The sequence below is a fragment of the Enoplosus armatus genome, chromosome 11, assembly GCF_043641665.1.
Source record: "Enoplosus armatus isolate fEnoArm2 chromosome 11, fEnoArm2.hap1, whole genome shotgun sequence".
In the NCBI taxonomy this organism is placed as follows: domain Eukaryota; kingdom Metazoa; phylum Chordata; class Actinopteri; order Centrarchiformes; family Enoplosidae; genus Enoplosus; species Enoplosus armatus.
The window spans coordinates 2,068,993-2,095,248 of NC_092190.1; the positions used below are offsets into that span (position 1 = coordinate 2,068,993).

General features: G+C 47.0%; 1 protein-coding gene across 6 annotated transcripts in view; it reads right to left on the reverse strand.

Annotated features, from left to right (window-relative positions):
* The window catches only part of caska (calcium/calmodulin-dependent serine protein kinase a), a 97,351-nt gene that overhangs the window by 47,091 nt on the left and 24,004 nt on the right, over nt 1-26,256 (reverse strand). For all 6 annotated transcript variants that reach the window (XM_070915328.1, XM_070915326.1, XM_070915325.1 and 3 more), the window contains exons 2-5: nt 11,517-11,629; nt 4,166-4,271; nt 2,078-2,155; nt 1,901-1,973 (exon numbers count right to left, since the gene is read on the reverse strand). In XM_070915328.1, the coding sequence (XP_070771429.1) occupies nt 1,901-1,973; nt 2,078-2,155; nt 4,166-4,271; nt 11,517-11,629 (370 nt within the window). The remainder of the gene's footprint in view (nt 1-1,900; nt 1,974-2,077; nt 2,156-4,165; nt 4,272-11,516; nt 11,630-26,256) is intronic.

Below are 26,256 nucleotides of genomic sequence, written 5' to 3' on the forward strand. Positions count from 1 at the left end.
CTTCTTTGTGTGTTAAAGAGAGAAAACGCTGCCTTCGATTTAGTGACATGTGAAGGATGAGGGGTGACCTACTGACAATAAAACACAGAAATACAACAAAAAAAGAATGAAATGAAGAAAGAAATGTAGGAATTACACGTGGCGTCACAGTTATTGCAAACGGCTGGTGGAAACAGGAAATAGGAGCTAAAACAAAAGAGCGATCACTCTAATAACCAGGACTGAAACACGCCGCAGCTGTAAACAGCCGGCTGAATCATCTCGCGCCCCTCTGCACTTGCAGGCTGGATATCGCTGGCTTTTAGACAGTGAGTCTAAGCCAGTGATTCAGCAGGGATCGAGTGTAGGAGAGCAGCCGACTGAAGGCAGAGAGAGATAGGACTGTATAGATGACTAATACCTGAGCACAACGCTGAGGACGGAGATAGTAATCCACAAGCTGGGAGCTGACTGTGGCCGTATAAAGCGCGTTATTATAATGCGCGGCTCTTGGAAAAGCCAATAAAAATACGTATAAAAGGAAGTACGGCAAATTAAGATCCGCGAATATCACATAAAAACCATTAAACTCACGCCTGGGGAGGCTGCCGGGGGAATTGTGTTTTGCCCTGCTTGTTTGTGAATGCGGAGGGTGTGACGGAGGAACCCCACTTTGAATGCAAAGCCTTGTTTGAGGTGTTTTGTTTCCCTGAGAGCCAGGCTCTGCTCATTATAAGCGTCGGCTCAAACTGCCTGACACAACAGTTACCTGCAGCACAAACACTGACGCCAGCCGACGCGTTGACCCTTTCACACAGATGCACGCGTAAAATCAAGCGTCTACAGACTAACCCGATGTGAGGGTGAGATATTGAAGGGGAAAAAGCGGCAGAAGGCCTCACATATGAATTATGCGGCGGAAATGAGAGGAAATCTCACATCTGACAGTCCCCGCTGCGCAAACTATCGGCTAACTGTCAGTTCGCGCTTTTCTGCCATCTACCACACAGCGGGCCGCAGCCACGCTTTCATTCAGACCACTCAAAGCAATTAGTTGTCTTACTTTGTATGAATGACGCCCGGAGTCCTATTGAAGAGGCTTGTCAGCTGATTTGTCACTGACCCTGATAGGACAAACTACGTCTCTTTTTTTTTTCCTCCTTTAATAAGGAATGCACCGGCTAGGAAGTGAACCGTTTCTGAATCCTACAGAGGAACGAAAGAGAACTCACAACGGCCGACGTTGAAAGCTGAAGATGAGATCTTTGTGAGGGACATTCTGGCAGAGACATTTTGATGTAGAAAAACACCTCCTAGCTGGAACTGCACTCTCCCTCCCTTATTTATGTTTGAGGGGCAGCAGATTCTGTGCAGTCATGGTCAGACCAGTTCTACACGAGGAAAAGGAAGCAGCAGCAGCAGTTTAGAGCTGCAGATGAAGACATGATGCCGCCGCGACTGCAACATCTGCACCGCAGCAGGCAACCAGTGTGACAACTGAAGCTTTTCTTCTTTTCTTCTCGAGTGTTTCTGAGGTTTTCATTAGTATCAAATCTGTTTCCCAGGGAGCCGCAGGTACATGAAACAATACAAGTTTACTACACGTTTCTCTAGTAGATATTAAACGCTGAGTCCTTGGCTCTGAAGATTTAGTGTTCCTAATAAACTGGCAGCTGAGTGTGTTTGAGACGATTTTCAGCAGCTTAAGTTCCTTTCCTGTAGATGGCGGACCGGATCAGCAGGTCTACATCTGCAACCCTAACTGAGGCACAGGTCCGACTAGACCTGCAGTTTCTGGGACTGACCGGGGGGGGGGGTCTTTCTTGATAATCAAGTCTTAGCACTGGCTCTACTTCTCCGGCAGCTTCCGCTACGCACGCTTTGTATTGAAGCGAGAAAATGAACTGTAGGTCAGAAGTACCTTGACGTCTCGGTGGATGACGTTGTTGTCGTGGCAATAGCGTAGCGCCTCGAGGATCTGCCTCATGTAGTGACTGAGGGGAAGACATCGTACAGTTATTGTTAGATCACGGCGAAGTGTTTGCTCACATGTACGTCTCTCTGTACACAGCACAGAGTCAAAAGCATGAAACCTCACCTGGCCACTGCTTCGCTGTAGACGAAGCCGGCGTCTGCCCTCTTCACAATCTCAAAACACAGGTCTGCTCCATCCATACTGATAAACAGAGAGAGAGAGACAGAGAGAGAGAGAGAGAGAGGATCAGTGTGGCATAAAGGGCAGGACTCTGGGTAACAGGGAAAGGTCACACTTATTAAAACTTCTCTGCGAGTGGTTGTGCAGGTGAAACGGGAGACACAGGTCAGCGGAGGAGAAGCTGTAATCGCGCCTCGTCTCGGCGGGCTCAAGCCGTTTCACCACAGCTGCAGATGCTGAAGCGGCGTGAAGCTGACAATCTTCCTGTGAAGCTCTGCACTGGGTCAGGGATTCACAGGCAGGCCAGACCGAACCAACGCAAGGGAATTCATTACCTTTGTGTGCGCCTTCAAGCAAACCTGAGACGTTCCATTTTGACTTCTTTTCGAGAGAGTCTGATCGGTGACATGCACGGATTGGAGGGGCCAGTGATTAACCCCAGGTGTTTTTAAGGATGTGCCAGAGAGACTCCACTAGAGGGAGCTCATTTTGTTACAGGTACATTTTAAAGAAGCATAAAGAAAGAATTTGACATGGTATTTAAAAATCCACACTGAACAGATGGTCTCTTTTCACTGTTAGATGGCGTTTAACCACGTCTCTGCACACGCCTCTCCTTCTCCAAGTCACGACGATTTTATAAATTACCCAATCTAATAGAAAATCTTATAATAAATCTCCTAATAAACTCAGTACGTGTTATATGCCAAAGAAACTCCCGGGTTTTAAAACCGCGAGCAAACATGTTCTCTTCAGAGAGATGAGAGTATTTGCACACAGACGAGCAGCTCCGCAATATTAACTTCCGTCTTGAGGAGGAGAAGCCGACGCTTTAACGGTGAAGTTTGACGCTTTTACGTTTAGAGAAAAGTCCCTCCGGAGTAATTTACAGTTAAGATGTGGTCTCCAACCCGCCCAGTTAAAACCTGGCCGTTACACGGTGCCTCCGTCCTGTTTACTCACACGACACACACACACACACACACACACACACACACGTAGTGGATTGAATGACAATCCTTAGACACACACACACACTCACTTAATTATGACCCAGCCATTTAGCAGCAGCAGATTCTGTCTCTCATTATTGCTCTGTTCCCATTCTTCCCCCAATTACTGTAACCTACTCTTTATTGTCACTAAGCCTCTGCACCAATTAAGCAGCGCTGTGATGTGGGACTTGGCTGCAGCACATCCATACTTTCACCTCAAAGCCACACTTCAGCCTGCTTGATTAGCCAGACCTGGGAGACAGTTGCCTGCATGCATCCACCACGTTGACTCAGCTACCTGTTGCGCTCTCAGATCTACCTCCACTCCCATGTGCGCATTAGTGTTTGTATGAAACAGACGCTCGCGCTCAAATGAGCTCCCAAAAAAAAAAACCCCATGAAAAATCCCTTTAAAATGGAGCTGGCATTGCATTTCCTTGAAAGTTTTCTCCCCTGCTCCCCGAGCCGGAGCCCGAGCACTTCCCTGTTCAGCGATAACGGAATTAAATGATAAAGGAATTAGTTCTGGAAGAGGAGGGGAGATGAAGATACGGAGCAGGCTGGGAGGAGCTCAGGAAGGCGCAGCTTTGAGAAAAGGCTGGAGGTAGCAGCGAGTGTGAAATCTTAATCTCATCTCTTCCCCCCTCATATATATAGCGCTGCACTCACCCCCCCCCCCACCCTGCACACACTGTCTCCCCCCTTCCTTTTTTTCTTCCCCCCACCCTCACCCTCAGCTAACAAGCTTTCTCATATCAGTGCTGATTATATAAAACCGCCGCTGGGTTCGCTTCCTCTCTGTCCTGCTATTGCTGCAGCCTCCTCTTCTCTGTCTACTTCCTGTCCTCTTTCCCCAACACCACCTCGTCTTCGCACTCAGCCCACTGTGACACCCGCCCCCTACATCTCCTACAGGTATCAGCCTTTTCTTTCACCCTCGTGTGTGTGTGTGTGTGTGTGTGTGTGTGTGTGTGTGTGTGTGTGTGTGTGTGTTGGGTGTGAGGCTTCAATCACGTCGAGGCGAAGCTTGACTTACAACTCGAACACCATGTAGAGCATCCCGTCTGAGCTGTACGTCTCCAGGAGCTCCACAATGTGGGGGTGCTTCAGCATGTGGCAGATGCTGGCCTCCCTCTTCAGATCTGAGAAAGAGGAGAAAGAGAGGAAGGTGAGCGTGTATGGCAGCGAGACGAGTTCAGTACCCCACGCGGAACAAACGATTAGCGCGATTTGTTCCACAGCTGAGGACAGAGAGGACACCCCTTTGAAATATGTGCATCATGGACACAAACAACAAACATCTTTCACCAAGGACCTTTTATTATTTTTGCAGTTCAGTCGTTTTATTCCTTTGATTTCTCTCTCACTGCTAACTCTCCCGTTGGCCTGGAAGTAGTCACGTGATGCAAGGGAGGACGACGACCACAAAACCTGGCTCAGATCACACCGTCGCGCGAATGCTGAACTAAGGAGGTCCAACGGACCGCAGCAGTGAAACAAAGAGTGCGAGCACTAAGGGGAGTGTTAATGAGCCCAGAGAGAGGTGATCTAACGCGAGACAGATCCTTTATTTGCTTTTTAAGTTATCGATCCCGTTGTACGTAGCGACACTCAAAACAGGTCCGACCTCTAATGCACCCCGTGTGAATCATGACATGGGCTTCACCAGGAGGCCGCAGCATGTGCCCCTGCTCCACCCCCACTGTGCAGGCGCTCCGACCAATCAGCAACAATTGTCAGCTGCCACCAGCATTTCTTTATAGATCTTCATCATTCATGAGGACCTCTTTGGCGCAGTACGGTCACCCCCGTCAGATCTGACCTTTCTCCCGCCCTCATCATAATGTCATAAAACTGCTCCTTCCTTATTTTGCAGAGGCGCAGTCTGGCAGCACTGACAACGAGCTGCATGTTTGCACCTCAGAAACGCTTCCGTGTTGTTGTTGTTGTTGTTGTTGTTTTTTCACACCGATATCTGTAGTTGACCCCTGAAGCTTTCCCAGCATCTACAGCACTGCCTACCACGGGGGTGTTCTGTAGCTTAGCTCTTACTGTTAGCGGAGGGGGAAATGGAAAGTGCATAGCGCAGCATAAAGGTCGCGCTCCTGAAGAACCGCGGCGATGACTCATCTGCAGGACCGTCTCATATGCAAATTGGCAACAGGACTCTCTCCCCTTTGGATCAAGTGATGTTTGTTTGTATTCATCCCATTATTTTACATCCTGGCAATAAGCATCTACCACTTTAATTGTTAATGGAGGCGGTTACTGAAGCTGAAAAGAAACAATGGGGGCCGGCTGTTTCGAGGAATCGCTGGGGAGAGACGACAGACGCAGGAAAGAAAAAAACAAACAAAAAAAACAAAAACACACCGGACAAAACCCTCCTCCTCATGAGACAAACAGCAGTAAGGAAGTGTACATTTGTTTTGTTTTTGAAGGATAAAAACGAGGCGAAGATAGGTGGATATCATTTGATGAAACCAGAGCGTTGACAAGACTGACGTGTGCGGGGACAAGACAAACACTGCTTAGACAAATCAATGTTCTGTCACTGTCTTCTCATGCAAATGGCAAATTGTTCTGTCATGTAAAACTGGTGGAATGGAGGAAGGGCGGTAGGTTTGCAGCATGCCGCTGGATTACAAAGCCTTTGGATGAGACATTTACCCACACAGTGGCTACTGAGGAGCTACAGTGTGGCGGAGCGCTGCAATGAATCTTTAATAACCCGTGACAACTGCATCCAAACTGCATCTCATACACGTTTCTCTAGAGACGATTCTACTCCTCCGCTCTGCATCCGGCCCCGCCTCCGAAGACCACCAGATATTTCTCCCCCTTGTCTGCCATTAATTAAGAGTTTTAATCCAGCTGATTACCGTATATTCAGTCTGACTGAGATCTGTTGGCATTTTTATTTCTTAACAGCCAAAAGAATGAATGGAAACCAATTTTTTTTGCAAGTGTATCACAGTTGGGGGGGGGGGGGGTCTGAAGTGCGACTGGCATGACATTTCTGGAAAAGTGTCTCACTTGTGGAGTGACACTGAAATTGCAGTTGTTTCTGCAGCATTCACACCAAGATATTTCAATACTTCACAGAACGTCATTTTAGAACTCTGTTTTCATACCTGTTTCACAATCTTACCGGCTAAAGTATGAAAGTACGATGGAAAACCAGTCGGGACAAGAGAAACAGAATCATTTATTATTGTCTCAAGACTTTTTCAGCACTTCCCAGCAGTATATCACAATATTTCCTGATGACATAAAAATCATTAACTCATGCTCAAATCGACAATAGCACATTATGAACTGACGATTGCAGCAAAATCCATCCGTCACCCCGAGTACAACATCTGCTGACAACTCAAAACAAGCAAAAGCTGATGTTACCGTCTACAACAGGCAAGAGGAAAACTAATTCAATTCTTCTTAGATTCGGGCATCGCCACTGAATTTCCCAAATCAACTCGTTCACATTTCGCAAGGTCTCAATTCGATTTGGACATTTCAGATACCAATGTTACATATTACAGATACATATTTGATGTTGTGGCGTGAACGGCTGGAGGTTACGGCTCCGTTCTCCATCTGAAAAGGCAGCACTAGCTAATGTGCACGGCTACCTCTTTAACACAGCAGCAGACGGAGGGTCGTTAGTGTTGCCTGAACACAAATATGACCAGTTTTACATGCAAATCACAGTCCAGACACAGTCAATCTTAAAGTCTGGATTTGATAAACACGTGGGATTTACCTTCGGTGTGAACATCTGAACACAGCCTCATCTCATCTATCTCACTTTCATCCTTCCATTCAGTCTCTCAATCCTTTGATCCACTCATTCATACTTCCCCCTGCCGGCACCTGCTGTTCTGAGACGTTTTTTGGAAGGTTGAACCGGAGAAATAAACATCACAAACACAACGTTTCTGCTCGAGCACAGTCTCAATTTCATTTGCTGAAAATGCATCACCAAGCGCACTTAACTGTATTAACTTTTAATATCCGACTCTCCTGCTGAAGCAGCCAGGCTGTGCCAAAATATACATGCTCAATAAACAGAACATGGAAGCTAAATAGACCCCCGCCCCCCCCCCCCCCCCCCCCCCCCGCGCACGTGATTTATGGACAGGAACACTGAATCGGAAAATGATGACTGAGTAGATGATTCTGCAAAGATGTGATAGGGCACGCAATATCACACACACACACACACACACACACACACACACACACACACACGATAAAGAAAAGTTCCTGCATTGTTCTTCTATGTATGCAGTGACATTTAATTAAGCTCCGAGTTGAAACCATGAGCCACTTGTGTTGCTGCGAGCCTCGGCGCTAACACTAAGCTAATCCTCCGAGGACAAGCACAAGGCGTGGGCTAGCTCTAACATGATGCTAATGCTGCTAAAGCCGGATAAGTGGCTACCTTAAGGGCATTGCAGGCTGCCACATTTAATGTCATCTGGTGAGCGTGCTGCTTATGTCCGTCACCGTAACTGCTGCCGGAGATTACGCAAGATGCTTTGTCAAATGAGAAGCAAATCGCCGCACCACCAGTTTTTATTGAGCTGAGAGAAAGTGCTGCAGGGGAGCCACTTTCATTGCTTTTAAGTTAGTTTGTGTGTGTGTGTGTGTGTGTGTGTGTGTGTGTGTGTGTGTGTGTGTGTGAGAGAGCAGTCAAAACAAACAGGATGGTATTGATCCTGTGGTGTGAGTGTGAGCAGCAGAGAATTAATAACCAAAACAAATGAGCTAGAAAGGTGGAGACAGGTAGGACTGCAGGGTGGCCTGTACAGAACGGTATATGCACACTGTGCACACACATACAACACAGTTATAGTGTATAATTAGAGGTGTGACTGTGGAAATATTATGGTCAAATTTCATCAACAACAATGTCAGCTGCCATATATGCTAATGTCCGTTTGATCAGTTGTATCATACGCGCTCAGTGTTTTGTATGGAAACAACAATGTACAGTAAAAATCAACAGCTGGGCAAACAGGGAATCTATCAGTATCCATGGTGACGGCAGATTCCTGCGTTCAGCGGGGGGAAAGTGTCTCATTGCCACTGTTTACATGTTTGCTTATTCCCTCAGGCTTTACAGGCAGCGCTCTCCACAGATGTGAGTGTCTACATGAGAGCAACGGGAGCGTTTAGAAACAACGACGGGAAAAATAGAGGAGCGGGAGGAGGTGATAGACAGATGTGATCTCTGCAGCGATCCCTGTTCCTCCTGCTGGGAGTCAAAGCCCGCAGAGGAAGGAGGCCATGCCACCGCAGCTCCGCCACACAGAGCTGTGCGGTAGGTGTGTGTGTGTGTGTGTGTGTGTGTGTGTGTGTGTGAGTGAGACTCGACAGTGGTTTTACAGACAGTCAGGACAAGATGTCACAACAATATAATAGAAAGAGTAAAAAACAAAAACAACACACAGTGATGTAGCTTTTAAGGCTCTGAGGGAAGACAGGAAAATAAAGATGAAGGAGGTACAAAGAGACCAACAAGGGGGTGGGGGGGGGGGGGAGAGGAAATGAAGACGGAAACGTAGAGAGAAGAAAAAGGAGCGAGTGAAGAAATCATGGAGACGGAGACTAAAGGAGGCGGAGGGAAGTGAGTCGGCGATGGCACATGATGAATTTTGCTCATTCTTTGGCCGGCTTTTCTCTCTCATCCCCTCAGAGGGCTGACCTATTCGTCAGACAGACCTCCGGACAGGCTGAAGAGAAATAAGCTGGTGTGTGTGTGTGTGTGTGTGTGTGTGTGTGTGTGTGTGTGTGTCAGGCCCCTGCTGGCCAATCCATTGCCAAGACACGAACCATTTGACCCACTTCCCCTGGTCTGAGCTCTGTGCCGGGTGTTTGTGCACGCGCGCGGGTGTATGTGTGTGTGTGTGTTGATAACTGTGGTGCTGCGTTTCAGCTGCCCGCTCAAGTGAAACTGCTCTGCTTTCTAAAGGCAACAACGAAGAGGGAAAATAAAAACAAATCAACAGTGAGACGAGCCGGCTGGCGTCTGCAGGGAGACGCAGACCTTGATGGATTCCCGAGCGCTGCAGAGGAGGGACTGCGATTGGATATAAATGACTGGGGAGTGTGTGGACCATGTGCCACACAACTGTACACATGTGAACATAAATACTGGCAATGAAGAGAAATGGTACCGCTGCACCGTTAGACAAGCTACAATGAAAACCTTTCAGTTAGGGGTTTGTTGTGATCCGTCGAGACGGTTTTTTTCCGTCACCACCTTTTTATAAGACGACAAAAAAAAAACCCAGCGTCTTCAAGAGAGAACGTTTAATCAAGATCCCTCGCCGCCTCTCACTCCATGTACTGTAGAGTAGGAGTCAAGCCAGCAGGAGGGGTGACGGGGGGGGGGGTGACCATGATGACAGCGTAATTAACCAGTATGTGTGGAACTGGTGACGATGAAGACATCCGTGGCTCGCTGCGCTTCATTAATTAGCGTTTCACAGGTTCTTTTATAGGTCATTAATATGAGCTCTTCACACTGAAGCTCTAACCTGACTGACTTCCTCTGTATTATTGCTGGTCTCATATATATATAAAACTGAATGAAATAAAAAAAAAAAAAAAAAACATATTATTGAAATAACTGATTCCCAATTAACCTTTTCAAGTATTTTAAAAAAAGTACATGTACTATACTTATATTATATACTACATTTCACTTTATATTATATTTTAAATCCCATACTATATTATACTGTACTATATTATTCTATATTATGTTAAAGACCCTTCCACTTGTGAACAGTGTTTTCAGGTTCAGGCCTGCTGTGGACATGAACTCAGTATCATTCTGATGAGAATCCAGAAAGACACTTGAAAGTATCGCGGTCATCAGGAATAAAAGGCTGAGTCTCTTCGTTCTTATGAAATCCTCCTCCAAACATTCGGCTCAGCCTTTTAAAACCTTTATGAAGTTGTAGACGTGCACCTGTCGGGGTATTATTTAGGCTGGACCAGGATCTGTGTCACGACACTAGATAAAGTCACGTTGGTGTCAGGCGTTTCTGCTCCTGTGTCTCCTCACAACGGAAAATAAACACGACCATGACATTAAAAACGTCTTCTTTTTTTTTTACTGTGCATGTAGCGTGACTGTACGAACGGCTGAACACTTTATGTCTGCTTTGTGGAAGCTTAAGAAAAGTGAGGAGAAGCCCCGGCACGCCTGTCACGCAGGATTATGTACTCTCCATCAGCGAGAGAGAATTAGAAGGTGAAGAAGGCTGCTGTGTAATGTGGCAGGTAACGCTCCTCGAAGAAACACGTGAATTATCTGGAACTCACAGCGTGTCTGCATTGTGACACAGCAACTCGCGTGAGCCCTCCGCCCTCTTTTAATGACAGTATATTTGCAACAGATACGGAATTAAAAAGCACATCTAAGTGTCCATAGCTCGCAAATGTCGTGCCTCATATCAGAAATCAGAACCAGGTGCATAACCCCTGAATCAGCTGTCTGTTTGTCTTTGTTTGTTCATGCTGCTCTTCCTCAGGTCGCAAGATGTACAATCATACATCTTCTACACTTGTTTCCAGCTGTGACAACATGTGGCCGCTGTTGTTTTCACCTCGTGAGCCCTGCAAGATGCAGTCAGGGAACTTCACAGATGTGTAGCTGAGATCAAAATGGAGGCCGAGTTCCAAGATGGGGGTGGTCCGAGCAAGGTAGGTGGGGTTGGGAGTATGTAGGGGGTAGTAATGACTACTGAGTCTACGTTTACATCTCCGAAATCAATATAGGAACAAGCGTCCCATTAATTAATAATAACGTTTTAATGGGTTAGGGTTAGTATGACGTGTTTTTTAAACTGACCTGCAACATGTTCTCGACATACAGAACATAACATACTCCCAGAGTGTCTCCCTCTGTTGTTTCAGCATTATACATAAATGTAGTCTTTTTCTCAGATAAATATAAGCAAACTCGTATGTGGAGTGGAGGGACAGTATACCTCTCCCCTAAACAATGATTCTCAAGGTGCCCTCGGCATGGCTAAATAATTAATAGCTTCAATGGAACAGCCCAAAGACAACAGGAGACGACTGCGATTGAACTGGGGAAACTCCCAAGAGTGTTCGTGGAGCAGCCGAGTGAATGAGAAGTGGAGCTCCGCGGACTCCAAACAAAAAGAACTCACGGAAACAAGGACGAGCGTCTGACCTCTCCGCTGCACTTCACCAACTTTTAGCGTAACAGAGTGGGAATGAATCAAAGACGGGCCAAAAAGGCAATTGTCTTTCGGCTTATTCGCGGGCACCTGCAAACAGCAGAGAGCGAGGAGCAGACAGGGAGACATTACAGCCAGACACAGGGAGGGGTCGTGATCGCTTACCCTCCGTGCTGAGTCCAGGACTGGAGGTGAACTGGGCCACATCCACGATTTTGACAGCAAACTGCTGCCCCGTCTCCCTGTTGATGCATCTCCGCACCACGCTGAAGGGACCCCTGAACGACACAGAGGAGAAAAACATTTAACAGGCAGTTTCTGGACACACGGGGGCAGCAGAAAACAAGCTGTGGACACAACACATATTATCACCTCATAGGGTTACCATGGGGAACTGATATACACAACCAGCACATACGTCAGCATTTATCTGGAGTCATGTTTTTGACTGACTTGACTAACAAACAGCCTGATGGGAGCAGCGAGAGTGAAACGCAACAGTAAAGTTTTGGGCCGTAGTCACACACAGTCATTTGATCCATTATTATTATTATTATTATTATTATTATTAATAATAATATAAATATGTTGACTAAGCAGCAAAATCTCCGCGCGCAGAGAAGCCGGGACTGCACTTTGCTTCCCATTGCTGAGGTTGGAGAGTTCACACATTGAATCATCCCTGCCGTGGAGTGAGTGCACCGTCCCATTCAGTCAATGGGATGAACGGAGGTCTACCACTCAAGGGCTGCGGGTTAGAATTAACAAGCCAGCAGGTCAGGCTCACAGTGCAGCGCAGCAGGAGGACACCGCCTCGATACAGCTCCCGGGTACAGCTGCACTCGCCGCACTGGGGTAAATGGACTTGGACTGACCGGTTCATCCAGTGGAATGCCGTGTGTCGATATGTGTGTGACAAATGTATATGTATATATGTTGGCAGGATGAGGCTCAGCAGCAGCGAGGAGGGAGGGGAGCTGGTGCAGATGCAGATAAATGAAGCAGCATATTATTAACTATGTGCTCTTGTGCCTTTTGGTGGGAGTGGAAGCGACGTGTAAATGTGTGACTTTATAATCTCTGATAAGCAGTTAATTCATCTAATTCAGTGCCCCCATGTTGCTATTTTCCAAGCTGCTGGAGCTGTGTGAGCGCAGTTTCCACTGGAACGCAGCCGCCGAGGCTTCTGTGATACGGAAGTGGATGCAGCCTTGCAAAGTGAAGAGATGTGGTTCCTTGAACAAAAAACCCACAGTTTGTTTCTCATAGATACGACTTTAATGTCAGAAATTGTGAGCGTTACCCCACTCCCCGGCTCTGTATTATTATTTTGTTTTTACCTACAATGGCCATAATACACTATCATACGACCCAGCTCGCACACACACATTCAAAACCCATGCTCACAGTGAATAAAAACGATTATGTCCCAATGAGTATATTGCTCTTTCAACCTCCGTCTGTTTCTGTGGCTTTTCATCTCTTTCATACTCTCGTCCCTGTCCTATGGATGAACTGGGTGAACTGGGGAACGCAGAGGCAGCTAGCTGCCTTCGCCAGCAGAGAGTCACAGCAAACCTCCAACAAACACACACACACACACACACACACACACACACACTACAGACACAAACACTACCTGCTGCCTTCTGTGAATTACCCTCCCACAGCAAATTACCCTCAGCACAACCACAGTGGTGATGTGAAAGCACCCATTTCACAGCTAAACAAAATACCACCCCTGGCTGCAGCACACAGCGCAGCGCCGACCGGCTGGGGTTTCAACACAAGCAGTGCTGCTCAAGTGTGTGTGTGTGTGTGAGTGGGTGAGGAGTGCGAGGCAGTCTCTGTGCACAAACACAGACTGGTTGAACAGATGGTGATCAAGCTAAAGCTGCTTAGCGTCAGAGGGGTGAGGTAGGACGGCACCGTGCCCAAACATGCAGGAGACGCAGACTGAAATAAACACCATGAAGTGTGGCTGAGTAAACTGCCACTTTGACCGGGGGGGATTGTGCAACGTTTCTGTGCTGTGTGGGCGCGCACACACACACACACACACACACACAGGCCACTGGGTCACCAGTTTAGTGAGCAGAAACATTCCTCAGTCTCCCGAGATCACCATCACATGATAGGCATTTATTTTACAGGCTGCTTCTGAGTGCAATTAACCAAGACACACACACACACACACACACACACACACAGGGTGAGACGGTAAATTCCACATTAACTCGCCAAATCCACCTGTTGGTCCATTGATGAGTGATTGATTCTTTAGGTAAATAGGCTGCACACAAACGCAGCATCCTCTTCGTTTAAAGCAATTCAAGTCACTGTTACTTGAATAAACAAACTGTTGACTAGTGACACTGAAAACGACTGAAGGACAGCTCTCCTCCAGCTTCTTCTGGAGCCTTCTGGACTGTGAAGAGCCGGGCTCTGTGGGGAAATCTGCCTCCCAACTGAAAGGTAACACCAGCCTGCAAACAATGAATTTGTCACTTTCAGGAAGTCAGCACTCGCAGCCATCTGAAATTAAACTCAAACTCCAGCGGGAATGCGTTTCACTTCAAACTTTGCTGGAGCAGGTACATTGGGTCAAAGAGCTCTCATTAGTAATGCAGTCCAGGTCTCCGCCGCTGCGTTATCTCCCTCCACGCTACAGTCCAGTCAGCTTCACCTCTGCAGCAAATGTCAGGCCTTGCTCCAGGCTGCACTCTACACAACAGCGAACAAGCCGGGACAAACGGAGGGAGGGCAGGCGAGATGGGCAAGCCTGGAATAAAATGCTTGTTTGAGGAAAAGCATGAAGGTAAAAAAAAAAAAAAAATTGGCTATGGTCTAAATGACATGACAAGTAGACCAAGAGAAGGCTAATGTAGAAGGAAGGCCAAACAAAGACACTGCATCACTTCACTCCTCCAGTGAGTCCATCTACAGTCTGCGCGCAGGGCGGAGCGATTATTCAGTTTGGATTCAGCTGAAATGATCAGTCAATTAATCGATTAGTTGACTGACATAAAATTAATAAGCAGATATTTTGATAATTGCCTAGCAGTTTTTTTTATTTTTTTTTAGTCCTTGGTTCCAGCTTTTCAACTGTGAATATTTGCTGTTTAGTTTCAATTTTCTACGATTGAAAACGAAATATATTTGGAAGAAAAAAATTCCATTATTTCCTTCCTCAACATTTCCTAGGAAGTTGTTATTTGGTTTTAGCAGCACGTCAGCGGAGCAGCAGCTTCGGTCGTCCATCTGCGTCGACACAGGACGCGTTCAGGAGCAGTGCTGCGCGTGAGACAGACGACTGCAGACACGGGTCTGGTCTGCACCGGAGGCATTTGATTGGCTTCCTAGTTCTTCATATATGTTGCATGTTCAGCTGACCTGCTGTGAGCTCACGAAAAGGCTCTAGCTCATGCTAGCTTAGCAATTCATTGAAATTAATAGGATGTGATAGACCTGCGTTAACCACAATTTGAAAATTCAGGCTAACCACATAAGGTCATACTGTAACACTGACACCAAGAGACTGCTTTAGCACTGATCCCACTGTTCATTCGGGGCCGGTGAGAGGCTTAGCCGCAGCAGCCGGGGCCAGCATTAAGAAAAAGGTTTCAAAGGCACCACCTCCTGCACACATCGGGCTCCTAATACTCTAAAGTAGGAAACGTTAACTTTAGAAATCTGTCAGGAGAGAGGAGGTGAAGGAAGGCAGACGGAGGGAGAGCATGATGGGGAGAGAAAAAAAAAAAACAGCTTTGAACCGCAGACGGCTCGAGTGGCGGAACTGGGCGTCTTGGAAGAAATCAACTGTACATGGAGGAGCCATTCTGGCTTTGAATGGGGCTCAGCTGCACACAGCGTCAGCCATTATAGCTCTGAATAGAAGTCAGCTGCACATGGGCTGTTCTGATGATTCCTGCACTTTAGCCGCCCGCACTAAAATAACAGGAAGGGGGCGAGAGAGGGGGAGGGAGGTGGAGGGGAGAGCGACAGAAGGAGAAGAAACGTGGACAGGAAGGAGAAACAAGTGAGTCGAGAGGCAGGGTGAGTCCCATTGGTGCGAACACGCCTCCTCTTCATTTTACTAACCCAGATTTGACTGGAGTAATCGAGGTGCTCGGATGAACTCTAGAATATTAGAGGAACACCTATTATTGCAGCATTTACTTCTCTTTCTACGACTCGGTTTGCATGATTTATCAACAACATGAGGCACTACTTGTCAGTGGGTTATGGAGGCCCGGCTGACCAAGGCCACGCCAAAATGCGTTGATGTCGTTATATCAAGATCTTTACTCAAAACCTGGTTTTCTTGGGATGATGATTTATCGTCTCATTATCGTCCAGTAATTACACAAAATGGGTTTCTCAAGGTCACAACATGATGCTTACCTTATAAATTATTGTCCGTGCCGAGCGTCTATCGCAATAAAGCGCTGATCGCTGCTGTGGTCTCTCCTACAGACATAACAAACTCTACTTTAACCCTTCAGCAGGCCGAGAGACAACACATGCGTCATAATGTAGATGACTGCGTCAGAAAATTGAATCCTCATCGGTAGGCACGGTTACAGGCTTTGAGTATCTCCACAGACGTGGGCTTGTCCTAAAAAGGTGAAATCATAGCATGCGTGTACATGCCATCATTGCTTTATAATGAACGTAAAACAAAGCCTGACAAGCCTATGGAGTCTTAAATAGGGCAGTCATGAATACGCTCTGCTACGGAATCATGAATCCACTGTGATGTGGCCACCTCTCCAGTAACTGCTGTCAGCTTCTGTAACCTTAATGCAAAAGACTTTTGTCCCCGTTGATCGTCTGATCGTCTCTCTTCATTCGTCTGTCCTCTCTTAATTTCCGTCCCTGTTCCTTCCGGAGAAGCATCGCTAGCGAGAGAAGAGAAGGGTGCAGCAGTGCTACATAGTTTTAAAAACACGTGCACGGTCTGTCAGGGTTCATTTGTGTGTGTGTGGGGGGGGGGGGGGTCCGTGCTGAATACGGCGGTAGCAGCTGAGTTGAGGTGTGTAAAGCCGTGTTAAAATGACATGCGTGAAAAGTAAACACGCGTGGCCTTTGGTCCCACAGTTCACAGCACTAAGCACTTAATGACCACACGACAACTCCTGACCTTTCCTCTCTGCACTGCGGCCGACCTCACAGGTGGGCGGTGCCGCCGTAATCTGGTGATACTGTAACTAACCCCCGTGAGAGGACGTGGGAAAAGGCCTTGGAGGAGAGACAAGCATTTGCTGCATTCCACGGCAGGGTAACCAACGGGGATTTACGACGGCATCAAAAAGATAGGCTGCCCTATATTGAGTGCCATCTATCTGCATCTTTGTGTGTGTGTGTGTGTGTGTGTGTGTGTGTGTGTTGCTGTAGTAAAAAGGTGATTTGCAGGCCGCACTACTTCCCAACTTCATAGTGCATCAATCAGCCGGCGTCTCATTCCGTAAATGTCACCAGCTTTACGACACACACAAGTCCGAAGCATCACTCACCTGACGGGCCGACCTGCCGCCGGTGAGGACGGCTCTACCTTCACACACAACAGTGTTAGTCATCTGTAACAACAACGGGGGAAGTCGCACTAAGCTGCTTTACACCGGGCGGGTTAACTCAACTGTGTCACCAGCTCCTGATGGAGACGGCGGTCACATTCTTTCAGCCATTAGATCGTTAGACTGCCACTTCCGGCGCGTCGACTCACGTCGCGATCGAGTGATCTGTCCTCAATTCTCAGCACAAACAATATGAAACAGTTGAACAATGCTATCTTCAAAGAGAAGAAACAGTCAATGCTTTCTGAAGATAAAACGGAGCAAACACTAAAAAAAGAGAGAGAGAGAGAGAGAGAGAGAGATAACGCAGAAATAATCGCACCCTCGCTCTTATCAGCGAAAGCGGCACGCGATGAAACTGAAATGAAGTGAGGAGCTCAGGACTGTAACAGACTGCTATCAGAAGACATAATGAAACTTCAGCCTGGAGGAAACGTTCAAGAGAATCGACGCTTAACGAATGCCATTAACGTGCTTAACGCCTTCGGAGAGTCAAGAGAGAGATAAGTGAGCAGAAAGACACATGGAGGATGAAATAAGAGAACAGAGTGAGGGTTGTTTTTGGAGGGAATGGTGAGCGAAGGTGCTCAGGATTTAAAACGTCCCTCGAAAGCTCTCATGTTTCACTCTTCCGTTCCTTTTTCGCTCAAGAAAAACGCCTTTGAGGAGAGACCGCGTGGAAGTGTGCGCCATCATCCTCATTTGTTCGGTTCACGGGGTCTCACCCCCTCACCCCCTCACCCCCTCGGTGACGGCAGAGCTGGATACGGCTCCAATGTTAAGTCTATGGGACGAACGGGAATAAGCAGACAGTGCAGTGGAGCTAACCCAGAGGCTAGAAAGCATTTTTGGTGTATGCGTTTGGCGAGTGGGTGGGTGGGCGCGATCTTCGACGTTGATGGTTTCTCCCTTTGGGAACCGTGAACATCCATTTGTGGTGTCAGTTCCTTTTTGAGACACCTTGTCATGAATAAAATGCTTGACATAAAAGATGGTGCCGGATGAAAGCTCAGACAGTTACCAGAATCATCCACTGAGGAGCGTGAGCATCCATATTGTATTTCTGTCTCCAGGTCCAGCTTCTGGACAGCCGTGTGGGGCTGAGAGCCTGACTGACTGACTGACCGACCGACCGACTGATCTCACCATCCTTAAGCTGGAGTGGTCAGCTCTGACGCAGGGGGAAATGTTAACACTGAACTGACATGTTCTTCCTGAGCCTCCCCCGTCTCTCACGGAGAGACACACATTGATCCAGCTGCTGACAGCGAGGCTTCAGTCACACCCCACTCAGCTGCCTTCAGACGCTCAGATAAAAACAGGCCGCGGTAAAGGGACTAAACGCTTAGCAAAAATGGCGCACAGCAGACACAAACGCAGCTTGGTCCGTTGGGGGGGCGTGGAGGCAGAGAACACAGACTCTGGTGGGGTGCAGTGAAAACACATGAGCCTGCAGTTTATGAAATGAACAAACCACAAAAAAAATTCAAGGCCCTACCCGCCCTCAAAGATACAGAAGCAAAGGGCGAGTTAAGAGAATACAAATGCACAGAGAAAAAGGGAGATGGCCTGAGGGTGGACACGATAGATCTGGTCTAAGTCGTTAGTTGTTATTTAAACCATATATACGCACAACGTTGAATTATAACAGACTGACCTTCATCTCGCACTCATATAAAAGGTATTTTCTTTGCAGGGCGAGCTCATGAGTCGAGACCCGGGCTTAACAACGCTGTCACCATCAGACGATCTACTCTCCTGGCCCGCGGAGGCATGTGCGTGGATATTGCAGCTGGACTTTGTGAGCGTTCGCACTGCGGCAGGATTTCAGGGTTTTTTTTTTTGGGGAGGATAACTTCGCCAAAGTCGTTTCGCTGATGTCATTATCGGCAAAACTGAGGAAAAGTTACGAGCCTGCATCCCCATAACTGCGGGAGGTCACAGCCAGCTGAAAAATGAGCTATACTTTGACGTGCTTTAGCTCAGCGGTTTAAGCGCTTTATGACATGCGGCCAGTGATAACCCGTCTTCCTTTCAGCATATTATCTGATCCGTCTGACTTCCCGGGCTGCCGATTGGCTGGTTTGAGACTTATGGAGAGCAACAGACACAGTTAGCAGAGATTACAGGTGGGAGGCCAGTGAGGGATGTTTTGCTGAATTAGTGAGTCCTACTGGCTGATGGGGACACCTTTATTGGGGAGGGTTGGAACTCAGGGGGTACTACTACTACTACCCCCCCCCCCCAAAGCACAAAGATATCACATGTGTACTGGCTACAACATTTATTTTCATTTTCAATTAATCTGATATTTTCACAATTAATGAAATGAACTGCTTTATCTATAAAATGTCAAACAAAGGGGTGTCACGAACCACAACGTCCCAGTTTCAAGTCAGCCGCAGGAACTCTCCCCAGGGACTAGGAACCTTTTGGAGGAACTCAGTGCGTTACCACCACAGGGACCAGGGTCTACATTAAGTTCCTTACCCTCCAAAAAGTCCACAGTCATGGTTTTTCCTGTTTCATAGTCTGTTTAAGCTTTTGCACAATACAAGTAACAGACTGCTGTGATAAACATGACCTTGTAAGAATAAATAGAACGAATGACTTGTGTCTCAAACACAAACAGGTGGCTTAGACACAGCGGGCTGATAAGAAAAATGTATTAGCACAACAATAAGAACAGTATTTCCATTCAACCGTAAATGGAACACGTCACTGTTTATCGAGTGTAGATAACCATCAATTACATTTCAAGTCACGCAGTGCAACACAAAGCACACACTTGTAAATGTGAGTCAGAGCTGTGAGTAATTGGACATTTCAAATAAAGTAGAGGGCGACATTTTAATTTGTCACGCTTGTTGTTCATGATTTGACTTATCTATAGATGGTTTTCATTTTTACACTCAGTCACAGTGAAGACCATTTTAATGTTCACCGTCTGCGATACGAAAACATCACCTTTCCACAGTCAAAAACATAATAAGTATGGTTCCTGCTCACTGTCCACTTATAAGATCCCAGCACATCACGGAGCGTCCGTCCTGACAGCGCTGTCAATCACAGTCAAAGGCAGTGATGGAGGCTGAACCAAAAGTAGTTCAGCCGAACCCTCTGCTCCCTTATAGACTTCCCTTCAATTATGGTCTAGAAATGGGGTGAAGTGTATGAAGGACCTTCTTAGAGATGGCTTTTTTTTTCATTTCAACAGCTGAGGTCAGACTCAATACTCCCCCCCCCCCCCCCCCCCCGAGTCCAATGTCTTCAGAAGCTTTGTTACAACATATTTCCCTCCATCCCTGAACCCACCACAGGGTAGTTGGATAGATGAGTTATTAAATATGGTAGGGTATCCAGAGGACTGCTTCCCCGTCTCGGGGACATCTAAGGCGGCAATGGGCAATAGAACTGGTGCACTCATCATCATCATCATCATCATCATCAGTATGCATCAGACACGGGTTATTGCAATTTAAGGAGCTCCATCTGCTTCATCTGTCCAGGAGTAGGCTGGCTAGAATTCAGACCCAGGGTCAGACCTGACTTGCCCCAGATGTAGGCAAGAGCCAGCCAAACCAACTTCAGACGTGTGTTTTGGTCCCAAATGAACTGAATTCTGAAGGAGCAGCGGACACAAACGAGCTCTGTGTCGCCTCCCGTTTCCATCGCAGCTAGTTTTGTCGTCATTTTTCTTTTTTTTTAAACCAGACTCAGGTTGAGAAGGTGATGGCTCGACTCACTAAATGTCCAAAAACCAAATGCATTTATGCAATTTCTGCAACTCTCTTATACTTCGTCACGGTTATTCTGTCTTGCACAAAATAAATACGCACAGTCGAGAAAAAAAAGGAAAAAAAAATGATATTGGTGATCTGTTAAGTTGAATGTGATGCAGACTTCTGCAAGTCAAGAGCAGCTGAGTGAGACACACAGAGAGAGAGAGAGAGAGAGAGAGTAGCACAACTCTGTTTCAGATCATAGCAGCGTCTCCATGATGATGAGGACGTAAGAGCAGCTACCAGTATCTCAACAAGTGTGGTCCTTTAGAGACGTGTGTGTGTGTGTGTGTGTGTGTGTGTGTGTGTGTGTGTGTGTGTGTGGTGTTGTATGCTGCCAATGATCACTTTAAAAAGGGGATCCAGCAGTGCCACGGATTCAATTAAAATGTCTGACATTTCCCAGCACCCGCCCAGGGGCTTCGCTGTTCAGACACCAGAAGAGCAGAAGATGAGAAACCAGGAAAAAAAGAACAACTGAGAGTAAAACACTAATCGGAGGAAAGTGCAGCCAGAGCCAACGTGTGGAAAGAAATGAAATGACTAAATCAAGACATTGCCCCTGCACATCCATGCCTTCCTGTAACGGTTTACTTCAGCCTTTCCCACTGTGGTCTCATCCCCACATTTCTCCTTCCTGTTTTCTCATCATCGGCCTCCTCGGCCTCCTCCTGTCTCTGTATCCATGCCGTCATCCCTCCCCCCCCCCCCCTCGCTCTGGCAGAGTGGTTATGTAAGGAGGCAGAGCTAGGCAGCTTATTTACGCTCCCATGGGGATTAGGCAGAAGCCTGGACATGCCAGCACCTGCAATGCTCACTGACAGTCCGCAAATACACACACACACACACACACACATAGAGAGGGCACTGCAGCAGAGTCGACAGGCTTTCCCTAAACCCCCCCCCCCTTCACAGAGCAGCTTGTCAGGCTGTAAGATGTGCTTTGATGTACTAATGCAGTGGTAGCAGTGGTACGCCAACGGGCTTAGACACATGCACTGTGTTTGAGAGTCCAAGACATGTACTTCAGTCTAGGGTACGTGATCCAAGGCCGCCTTGACATTTCAGCCATTTTTTTGGGTGTGCTTACGAGTAACGATAATTTCTGAAAGGTAGCGAGATTGCAGATTAACGTTGTCTTAATGCTACGGATGGTGCACGGCAGCAGAGCGTCATTTGCGTAGTGGCAAAGGAGTGCCAAGAATCATCAATGCACACACCGATGACGTCGGTGATGAGATCGGTGACTCTGTCGTATTCACGGTGTCAGGAAGATGTGTGCACAAAAGGGGAATGAAAGCGAGTCCAACGTGTGTGAGAAAACGAGATGGAAAAACGAACTTTGTGAAAGAAGAGATATCTTAGGAACAAAAAAAAAACGGGGAGTGACCGTGTCTCTCCTCTCCCTCTGCTCTCGCCTTTCTCTATCCATCATCCATTTAAAAAATAAATAAAAAGAAGATAATTCATCCAATCCTTTTTACAACTGTCAGTTACATGCCAACCCATCCATTTCATTAAGATTTCATTCCACTCCTGTTAATTACCTTGATAGCCGTTTTATTTCTCCGTGCTCAAGTCTAGCTGCCTCAGCTGTCCTTTCTGTTTGATGTATCAGGTTTCTGTATCTGTATGTGTGTGTGTGTGTGTGTGTGTGTGTGTGTGTGGGGGGGACTTCGGCCGATTCAAAGTGGAGCAACTATGGAAGCAAGTCGTCACCCTCGACTCTGAATGTGCATATTTACTTTGGCAGGGAGCTCCAGCAACACGCAGTCTCCGTTTGTGCATCACAGCTGATGCAAAATGCAAACTTGGTTGTTTTCTGTTTCCAGTTAGCAGGCTGCTGCACCGCCCCCGGGGACCACGCCGCACATTAGCATATTGTTAGAGCAAAACCAATGATGTCATTGTCATCACTGGCTGCCAATCAAAACCTGAGTTCACGCTCATTAATTCCCATGTCACTAACCTCTATTGGATTAGACCTTTCTCTGTTGTTCTGCTGGTTCAGGTGATGTATTGCCCCCCCCCCCCCACCCCCACCCCCAAACAGAGCCTCGGTGGGTGGAGGCGGAGGAGTTCATGAAACCTCTCGGCTCTGATGAGTTAATGTGGGATCGCAGAGGGTGGCAGATAACATGAAGGAAAACGGGAGGAGATGAAAAACATCTATTACACTTCTGCCTGAGTCGTCACACGGACACAAAACATTTTGAAAGAGTAACTGCACTTTTGCTTTTCGATCTTTGTGCTCACACTCTCTCTCCGCTCCTGTCCTACAGTGTTTATACGGCGGCGGTTCGCTTCCGGGCAATGAGACATCATCTGCCGAGCACAGACATTTAGAGAACAGGCTTACAATTTTGCTCTCATCCCCTCACCTTGCCCCTTCACACACACACACACACACACACACAGACACACACAATGGAGCTTTTAAGCATCAACTTTGCTTTAACTGCTAATAACTTGAGTTACAATTACCCGGAGAAACAGACAGGGAGATAGAGCGCACAACAGAAAGGACAGCTGATGTAAGGGGGGGGAAAAAAAAAAAAAAGAAGAAAAAAAGTCAGAGCTCATTTGGTCCACATTTTGTGTTCACTGAAATTCCAACTCCACCTCTCCACCCACACATCCAGCCCTTCAAACCACACTGACTAAGCTCCATGCTGCAGGAGCTATTCGGAAAAATAGGCACTTTACTGACTCTTGTGATTCTGAACCAAAGCCTTTCTGCTCAGCGCGGCAACAATGCACACGATTATGAAGAAACTGGACCATATACTGAGTGTTCTGAGTGAGGGTCCATGAACACGCAGACCCCATTTACACTTTGCAAGTGTCTTGTGTCCAGATAAAACTTTCATTTACACACAGATCACGAATCTGACTGCAATGCGCCTTTGCCGTACCGGTTACCTGCAAATCCGGGTCTGCCCTCCCCCAATCCGGAAGAAGGTGGAACGCACCTGAAGCTGTTTGGTAACTGCCAAAAACTCAAGAAGAATAACAACAACTATCCCGAAGACGAAGAAGAAGGACTCATATTTGTGAACTACGAGCGAGACAGAGGTTTTATCGTCTTCGTGGCTCTAACTCACAATGCTCCCTCACCCTCACAGGTCACTCAGAGGTTGAACTGATCAGAGATCAGATAAACAGCAGCTCCTTGTGTTTGATCGTATGTGGAGAAATCGCTGGAGCAGTGTTTCCTCGCTGCTTTAATGAGACAGAGAACACATTTCAGTTTAATTTCACCTTTAACTTCAGCTGCTTTTTTTTCACGAGGACGGAGGAGACAGACCAGGAACGTATAAAGACAACCAGACAGGGACTGCTTACTGACGTAGTTACACCGTGGGAGGAGTAAAGATTACACATGAGTCGCGGAGAGACGGACGCGTTTACACCTTTTCAACATATGGCTAGAAATAACGTCAAACCTCCGGAGCAATCGCAGAGACAGAGAAGAGGAGGACAGGAACGGAGGACCGGGCAGAGACAGAGAAGGGGAGGACAGGCAGAGACAGAGAAGAGGAGGACAGGAACGGAGGACCGGGCAGAGACAGAGAGGTGGAGGCGGCTGAGAATGATGAGCTGTGACAGGAAGTCCCACTGTAGTCAGATTCTTCTTTACCCTCCCTGTCAACCTTCCACCTTCCACCCTTCTGCTCTACCAGCGAGTCTCGGGTGAGGGACGAGGCAGCGGGGCCGTCCTCAAGGGAATCACACATCCCCTTGGCTAAGACACAGTATTTAATTACAGACACAAACGACAGTAAGAAACTCAGAGGTATTTAGCTGATAATGATATAAAAACAGGGAAAAGATGTAAACCCTCACATATGACAAACTGCATTTTTGCCCGTTGTGCTTGAAAAATGTCTTAAATGACAATTAAGGGCTCAAAATAGTTAGGGGTTACTTTTCTGTCAGGCAAATTGTCTCATGACAAATAAATATAAATCCTCACTAAGACGCCCGATTCTCCTGAGAGTGTGCGATTTAAAATAAGTCACAGTTAGGAGTCAATCTGTTCTGTTCGGTTGGGGATGGGTTCCACGTGTCGACCCCCTTTAACAGAGGAAGTCATTTGTCCTACGATTTTACAAAAAGGTGTTTCCGTATTTCCCACAGCTGCAGCCTTAGTCATGGTGAGATTATGTCTGCTTCCAATCCAGTGCGAGCCATTTATTAGTCATCTTCGACAGTCGATAAAGGAACTGAACAAAATCATGAGAGGAAAAAAAAAAAAGAGAAAGCTCTGATCACTCTTTGTGTGTGTGTGTGTGTGTGTGTTAAGGACATTTCCAGTTGATGAGGAGGGGGGAGAAGACATAAAGACTGACAGCTCTGAGTCCCGCAGTCGAGGGCCTTTCCTGCCTCCTCCCACGCAGCTGTGGATGATTGAGTACACAGAGAGACTTCCAGGTGGCCGAGAGGAGAGAGGCCTCACTCCTCCCTTTTCCCTGATTTCTGACTCTGAGCTCTTTGACAAGATGAGGGATTCAGTCAATCACCGCAGATTCAATCGGCCTGAATTAACGCTAAACTTCGGTCTGAATTAATTTCACAGAACTTGAGACGATCTGTGCATGTTACGCATTTTCCTTCAGTACTTTTGATATTTCTTTCCTTTTTCACCAGGCAGAACGTCCTTCTCCGGATGCTGCTGCTGCTGCTTTGTGCTGTTTATCCCCATTTATTGCATTCACTTTTTAACATCTCCCCATGATAACAATGTTTCATCCAATTCTGCATCCAAATCTGATCTGAGGTGCAGCTCTGTTACGAAGGCAGCGAGGGCCAGGTATAGCCTGCAGCAAGCACCGCCAGAGCTGCGCCGATATCAAAAGCTCGCGCAGGAGCGAGAGAGGGAACATGTTCTCGGGTTTAAATGGACGCTAACGGGTCTTAATGAAGCCTCAGGAAAACACATGTCAGGGGAGCGTGACACTCAACAGCAGGACAGAAAAGAGAGACAGCGACAAAGCAAGAAATGAACGGAGGAGGTGGGAGGGAGAAAAACAAAACAAAAAGCCAGAGGAAAGAAAATCCTCCTGTCCAATCCCCTGAGTGTTTTGGGTCGCGAGCCAAGTGTGAGATTTGCTGCCGGATGCTGTTTCAGGACCGTCTGCAGGCAGAGAGGAGGCACTCTCTGGATTAACTGGCTGATTTGTTGCCTAACTTTGAGAAAGTACCCAATCAGTTCACTGAGAAGCGTCTTTACGGTTTATGGATTTCTTTCAAATTGAAGCAACAAGTCAGAGAAAGAAAGAGAAATCCACGAGGGCACACAGAGCCCAGGTGAACTTCTCATAATCTGGAACTTTTTGGTGCTTATTCAATGGGATTTATTGGTCCCTGTTTTTGCTTCCACTTTACTTCCAGAACCTGAAATCTTGAGAAAAGGTCAGAAAACAGCATCTGATGTGTATTATTACTGAAAGTCATTTTAGATTTGACAAATGAGATAAACATTACAGCCGATCTCCAAAATGGTTACAATTAACGTGATAATAAAAGTCCCAGCTGCTGTGTGTA